Here is a 7906-nt window from a genome sequence, read left to right as displayed (position 1 = left end):
GACAAAATGTTGAGGTTGTTTTCACAAAGATTGTTGTCTGTGACAAACTCTGACATTAAAAAATACAAACATTAGTATCCTTTTTTTATTTTGTCAACTTCAAGAATGATGAAATGCTCAGGGTGTACCAGGCAGACAAATAAGAAGTGCAGTATATCAATTAAGATGGATGGTATCAGTTTTAATAGCCACCCAAGCAAGCTCTTGCAATACTGATTGTGAAATCTGTTTTTATGCTTTGACACATCACACCACATCTTCGTTTTTCACAAACATGTCTGAAATCATCTGTCTCTATTTCAAAAAGTTCACAGATGTAAAAAGAAATGCACAACAACGATCTAAAAAGAGAACTGGCTGAACTTTAAGCCATATAAGGTGCTTTGGTTGTTGGTTAACATCTGATTTCCTGTGCACAGATAACCACGAAACAGTGAAATATATTTATAGTCGTGTGCCAGATAAGACCTCATGATACTGTGCACAATATGAGATCTCTCTGCAGTAAAAGGCTGTGAGATGGTTGTAGATCTACTGTATAGTGGCTCTAGGAGAATCTGCCTGTCTTGATACTGGAGTACTCTGTTTCTCCACTGCTCTCCAGACTCACTGCTGCTTTCCCTTTTCCTGTCATGTGGACGATGGTGGAGTATGTCACTGAGGGATCCTCCTGTCGAGAGGGACAATAAGAAACAAGAGACATTCAGAGACACAGGCACTGTAGCTGACATCTAGGGATGCACAGATTCACACTAATTTACACTATATATAATGCTTATACTAGCACACACACACACACACACGCACACACACACACACACACACACACACACACACACACACACACACACACACACACACACTGTACAAATGGCTGTGAAGTATTTGTAGTTAATCATATCAGTTATGTTAGTTCATCATATCAGATGTACATTGTCTTACTGGAGCACTGAGTGGTGTTGTTGTCTCTTCTTGGTTGGTGTTTCTGTGTTCTTGAACCGTAGCATACAATACAGAGGGATCATCCTAGACAGGAGAGATACAATGAGACACCTCAGGCAGCTGGTGGCACCTTAATTGGGAGGGCAGGCTTATAGTAATGGCTGGAACGGAATCAATGGAATGGTATCGAACACATCAAACACGTTTTCCATGTGTTTGATGCCATTCGATTCACTCCTTTCAAGCCATTATTATGAGCCGTCCTCCCATCAGCAGCCTCCAGTGTGAGACACATAAAACAGTGACGTCCACAGCACACAAATAGCACAATGATTCAGATGTTATCTTTCTTGAGACCTTCATTTTCCCACTGAATTTGACATTATTTAATCCAGTAACAGTCTTTAAGACACACACAAACACAAATGTTCTCTTACCGGTGCTGTTGTCTTGTCGCCTAAACCAGCGTTTCTGTCTGCAACCGTGGAATACAGCGAGGAATCATCATAGGAGGCTGAAAATAAGACACACCTACAGTAACCTTGTCCCCTTAACCACATAATAACTCAATGACCAGTGGGATGTATTCTATCTATCTTCATTTCTCCACACTCTCAATGTGATAGAGCTTCTAAATGATTTATTTACCATTTTCTCTCCTCCTGTTTTACTCCCACTACTTTTCTCCCCTGTGTTATTCTTTCCTGGGGATAAAAAAACGGAGTTTCATACACAAAATGAACCATTCCCACATTCCACTGAACTCATTGCTTTTCTGAGCGGTTGCAATTGTGGATACATACCTTTGTTTCTCTTGTATATGTACAAAGCCACTCCAGTGATCATCAGTATGACTGGTAGTATGACAGCTAGTAAAATGGGTTGGATTATATTGTTTTGTAGAGGGGAAGCAGATGGAGCTTCTCCTGAAGTCCCCACTGTGTCTGCCCCTACAGGACATGACAGTGTTCTGTCAATCTACAGTGTAACAGATAGCTTGGCTGTGTGCAGAAAACAGAACTCCTCCAGCACAGTGCAATACAATAGATTATGGAGTCAGCTTTGTATACTGATTTTTGTTCAAACTTCTGTAAATGTACTGGCCCTTTGATGGGAATATGGGTTACAGTATGTAAATGTGATATTTCTGTTTTTATCTGTAATAGATGTGCAAACATTTCTAAAAATCTATTTTGCTTTGTCATTGTGTGTAGATTGATGAGGGAAAAAAACTATTTGATCAATTTTAGAATAAGGCTGTAACGTAACAAAATGTGGAAAAAGTGAAGGGGTCTGAATACTTTCCGAATGCACTGTATATAAACAGAAACAGACATTTAAATGATTTCATTTGAATATTATTTTCATGGAGAAGAATTTCATGACAAACATTCACTGACCTTTAGGTGACGCTGTTGGTACTAGGAATGTTGTGGTGTCTAGTCCTTTTGGTTGAGATAGTGGTGGGAGTTTGGTGGTAGTGGTTGTGAGGGGTTGGTATTTCCCTAACAGACAGGATGAACATTAGCCAGAGCAAAGACACATTACAAAACTATATTATGTACCTAAATCTAATGAGTAGAACAGTTGGTGAAATTTGCTATCAGTTGCATTCAACTTAGTCTGTCAGGTGAGGTAGTCTACATACTGCAGTGCTGTGGGCCTGGAAGGGCCCTCGTCATACAGTATTTTGTTACAATATTTACAGTATGCTGTTACAATATCTACGGATGATTTCCAAAGTGAGTAGATAATATCTATAATGGTGTTCAAAAAGATTGAAGTGATTAAACAGAATTGTCTGTCTTATTTTGAATATCAATTTTGACGTCTCTCATTTGAGTCTCACTGATTTCACACCTGTACCACTCCTGATCGTCCTCAGTGAGTTCTGAGAGGAGGACAGAGAGGTTCCCAGGAGAGGTGTTATTAAATATCTGCACTCTGCCTCGATAGAGATCACTCTGTGTTGATATTATCGCAGGTTTCTGTCGATCTCCAAGTTTAGTCCATGTGAAGCTGGGAGGTTTAGCCTGGGTTTTACTACAGGAGCAGGGCAGGAGAACAGACTGGCCTGGGGATCCATTGACCACCCTTGATTCAGGGCCTGACAGAGTGCAGCCTGTTGAAACACAAAGCAATGTATTATTGGATACTTATTTTTCTAATGACAGAAAATCGTAGATCTCTACAACTACTACCATGAACACATAACCCATTATGAACAATACTACTGCTATACCTAATAATAATTTGAAATGTCTGATATATTTTAAGATGGGCCATATCATTCATTTGATGTAGATTTTTGCATTTTAAGTGTGTTTCCTATTTTACTTTCTATATACACAGTGATGTAAGTACACAGTGATGTAAGCCTGATATTAGCAGCATCTCTTACCTTTAACAGTGAGTTTGATGTCACTGTGTTCTGTACCGTTGATTTGGCACCTGTACCACCCATCATCGTGTGAGAGGAGGACAGAGAGGTTCCCAGGAGAGGTGTTATTAAACATCTCCACTCTGCCTCGGTAGAGAGAATCCTGTGAGGGCTTGATTAATATCCCAGGCTGCTGTTCACCGTTGAATTTAGTCCATGTGCTGCTGTGAGGTCTAGCCTGGGGTTCAGTACATGAACAGGGCAGGAGAAGCGACTGGCCTGAGTAGACAGTGATCTCACCATAGTTAGTGACTAGCAGAGTGCAGCCTGTTGAAACACAAAACAACATAAGCCATAGTGTTTTTAATGTCAATGCAGGATTACAGAGCTCCATTAACACCATCAAATATGAGATATGTATGGTTAGTTACTGTATCAATAGATTATTTTGCGTTGATGGTCATTTTACAGTTTTGTCTTACTTTAAACAGCAATCCGCATATGTTGATTTTGGAACATCTACAGGTCTGAGATTTCATGACTTTTTGTAAAAAAAAATAATCTATGCTATAAAATATTGTTGTTAAACCATAAAACCAAGAAACCCATTTACATCTGTATTGAATAAAACTGACAAACAACAATTTCTGTGTTGTGATTTCAGATTTACTGAACCATACAGTATATATTTTTAATCTGCAAGATATTCTGCTAACTTTCTATTTCTTAACACATGCCAGATGTTGTTTGAATACATTTCTCTGATACTTTTACTTATGCTGGGTAGGTGGGGGGTTTTCTTTGCAATAAATATGACATAGGCTACATGTTAGGATATTGTAGGACTCACCTGCAGTGATATGAAGGAAAGAGCTGATCAGACACAGAGATCCACATGGTGACTGTCTCTTGATGTTGAGAGATGATGTGAACCAAGATAGAGACTGTTTGTTCAGTGTGTATTATGTGTTAAAGGTTCAATGCAGCTGTTTTTATCTAATATCAAATCATTTCTGGGTAACAATTAAGTACCTAATAGCTGATTTATGGTAAATCTGGCGTCTGAAGTGGCCACACAGCATTTACGGCGATGGAGCCTCCGCAGAAGTCAGGGCATTCATACTTCTTATGCTTCGCAGAGCTGTTGTGAAGGACGAATTCAAGGAAGTGAGTTTATGTTTATACTGGACGTACCACTACCGCCCCCACCTACTATCGACCAATCATGTCAATGTGCAGCTGTGCGGAGCCATCCGCATTGTTACAAAATTTGGGAGGCGCATGGCATCGCCGTACGGAGCTCGATTTGGCCTCCGCAAGCCTCCGGAGGCTCCGCAGTTGCGTCATACCCTCCATATGGAGCCTCCGCACCACATTGCCGGATCAAGCAAAGATCATGTTTTTACTGTGATTGTTTTCAATTAAAATGGTCAAAAAGACACATAAATAGCTTCTTAGCAAAGTGCAATTTCTCAAGCAAAATTCTTGCTTGAATTTTGCTAGGACTGTCTGGGAGTAGTCTGAGTAGGGAGGGAAAAACTGAAAACTAGCTGTTATTGGAAGAGAGGTTTGGAACTCTATTTCTTATTGGTCTATCAACTAATTCACTGCCTGGTGACCAGGCGGGCCAAAATGCCATCCCACCAAAACAGACTGACATTTCAGGCAGCCTTTTTAAACAGCTCTAACACTAAAGGGGCATTATCATAATTTTCAGAATTGTACAATATTATTCCAACCTCATAGTGTGGAAATATATATAAAACACAGGAAAATCACATTTTTGACTGCACTTGGCCTTTAAGAGACTGAATTTGACACCCTCCTCCCCCTGAGTGTTGACTCTGCAAATGGTATTTCTGTATGTGTGACTGTAGTCAGGGAAATAGGCTAGAGTGTATTAAGGCCGTCCTCCTCACTTCCTGACTCTCAGCCCACATCCAGTTCCAGGCTTCTCTAACAGGCCTCTCTGCTTCTCCTTTTCTCTAAATAGTAATATTCCAGTCATTAGAGTCAGCTATTCTCTGACTGAAATGTGTCTATGTAGGAGATGATTATCTGACAAGACAATTATCTTGCAGTGTAGTATTCGTAGTATGATGTAATGAGAGTTACTCGTACCTTTAATCAGTCCCTTTCTTGTGTGTGCGTGCGCGTGTGGACTTGTTCTTCTATCCTTGTGGGGACCTGAAATTCCCAAAAGTTCCCACAAAGATAGTTAAACAAGTAAAATTCTCCCTTGCAGAACCCTTTTTGGTTCCAGGTAGAACCGTTTTGGGTTCCATGTAGAACCCTCTGTTAAAAGGGTTCTACATTGAACCCAAAATGGTTCTACCTGGAACTAAAAGGGTTCTATAAAGGGTTATCCTATGTGGACAGCTGAAGAACCCATTTAGGTTATAGATAGCACCTTTTTTTTTGTAAGAGTGTAGGGTTAGGTTTAGGTTTAGGTGTGAGGGTTAGGTTTAGGGTAAGGGTTAGGGTTAGGGAAAATTGGATTTTGAATGGAAATACATTTTAGGTCTCCATGAGGATAGAAAAACAAGTGTGTGTGTGTGTGTGCATGTGTTGCAGCCCCTAGGTCATCAGAGGGCAGGGCCGGCTTCAAGCATAAGCGACATAAGCGGTCGCTCGCCCGCTCGCCCGGGGCTCAGGACAATAAAAAAAGAGTAAAAATAGTAGAATACACCAGATGCAATTTCAAAATCTGGTTGTGCATCAACAGCTTTTCTCTTGTTATATCAATCACTCAATTAGCTGACAATTAGCCATGTACATTTTTTGATTGGTAGCCAGCTATCTAAACTTGTAGTAATCACGGTCGAATACTGACCGGGCACGCAGGGCACGTGCACAAGGGCCCTGACCTCCAGGGGGCCACCATTGATTTTGTTTGTCATTCTCACGTAGATATCATTAACATGGCATAAGTCATGGCAAAATATGTAGCTTTAAAAGTGCAACAAAAATTATCTCTACCCAATGGCAAAGTGGGTAGAATTGCAGAAAATTAGCTGTAAAACTGCAAAAAGAAATCTGAAGGTTTCTCTCCGACCCATGACAAAATGTGTAGAACTGCAAAATATGAACTTTAAAACAAAAATGTTTCTCCCTACCTTCAAGAGGGGGACCACTAAATTGTTTTTCTGCGAGGTGGGGGGCCCTCAACAAAATCTCGCTTGGGACACCCACAAGGCTTGAGCCAGAAGGGGACCATTGGGCAATGCAATCATGGCCCTAGGGAGCTGAACAAGGCTGGGCTGAAGATGGGCACAGCTGAACTTTATGCAAATCTTCGGTTATATCACACGCGAGTAACCAATCGAAGCTCACCAGAGCTTCCAACCCCTACTGGATTGGCTGACAAAGGCTGTTGATACGTAGCACTACCTAGCATGCTTGTTAGCGCCCACATAAGGGTGAAGCTAGCATGGCTTGGCGAGTTACCGCTATATAGTAATTCTCAGCTGGAGCAATAGGATAAAGTGGCTCAGCTCTGCTCACCCTGACCAAAAGTTACACTTTGAGTATAGCAGGTTAAAAAATCTACTTATTTTGCGACGCCCCTACTGGAATTCTTGGTTGTTTTTAGTTTTTTTTAAATGTTGGTTGCCCGAAGATTATGGTCACTTACCCGAAAATATGAAGACAGTTGTTTACATGCAAAATTGCCATAACTTGTCAGTGTCTTAAGTCAGAATCCTCTAGAAGGGTTTTGACCTTATGACTACCAAGTATCCAAAGAGCCAAAAGTTTTTTTATGAATGTCTGCAAAAATAAAAATAAAATTCTCAATTATAACAATATTAATATGGCCGCCGGTCCACCCATCATGGGTCGTTGACTTAAATGGGAATGTCTGTTCTAGTGATTCTATTTCTATGGTTCTAATCCTTTAGAGTATCCAGGCGTCCAGTACTGTGCTAATTCTATGCTCCCAGAACCTGAAGGTCTCAGATAGGGTCAGAGAGTAGTTTGGCCAAAGAGGAACTCAAACCTTTTAACCCAATTCCTCTTTTAGCCTCCATACAGAGTTCTTATAGCTGAATATGATTGAAGTGGAGGAATAACAGACATGGTCCATGTTGGCTTTTTGAGGAAGGTAAGTACTATACAGGGAAGCAACAGCCGTCATCTGGGAAAAAACATAATCCTCATCTAGGAAAAAACATAATCCTCATCGCTGTATGTTCAATGCCTTTATTCAAGGACAAACATACATTTTATGTTGATATAGTTTTTTGCATTATTCTAATCTAATATACATTTTGATATGCTTTCAGCATATATAAGCGAATGAATCAAATACGGTAATTCCAAAACTACACTACTGTCATTTCAAACTCTTATTAAAACTTATTGGCAACAGGGTAGAATTATGATTTTTGGATGATGGTATTAACCATATTAACTTTTGCCTCTGGGGGTGCTCTTGAGCCAAAAGGGGTCCTCTATATAGGCCCACCTCCCCAAGTCCACGAGCAAAAGCATTGGCCTAAAGCTTTAATGTCTATATAGTATACCAACTTCCCCAACAATAACAACCACCATTAATAGTTTTAGTTGATGCAATAAATGAATGAC

The 7906-nt window shown here is 40.3% G+C and overlaps 1 protein-coding gene across 1 annotated transcript; it reads right to left on the bottom strand.

The window, feature by feature from the left end:
- Window positions 1–464: 464 nt before the first annotated feature.
- Window positions 465–1502, bottom strand: LOC311139866 (uncharacterized protein; the record flags this gene model as incomplete). The annotated part of the gene is made up of 3 exons (XM_084174854.1): window positions 465–670; window positions 943–1026; window positions 1380–1502. 3 exons carry the CDS (start codon window positions 1500–1502, stop codon window positions 548–550), a joined length of 330 nt encoding a protein of 109 aa, XP_084030980.1. The 3' UTR covers window positions 465–547.
- Window positions 1503–7906: the final 6404 nt, after the last annotated feature.

This window comes from Coregonus lavaretus (assembly GCF_964263955.1).
Source record: "Coregonus lavaretus genome assembly, chromosome: 2".
Taxonomy (NCBI): Eukaryota; Metazoa; Chordata; class Actinopteri; order Salmoniformes; family Salmonidae; genus Coregonus; species Coregonus lavaretus.
The sequence above is the reverse complement of the archived record's forward strand: the minus strand, read 5'-3'. Positions and strand labels throughout refer to the sequence as shown.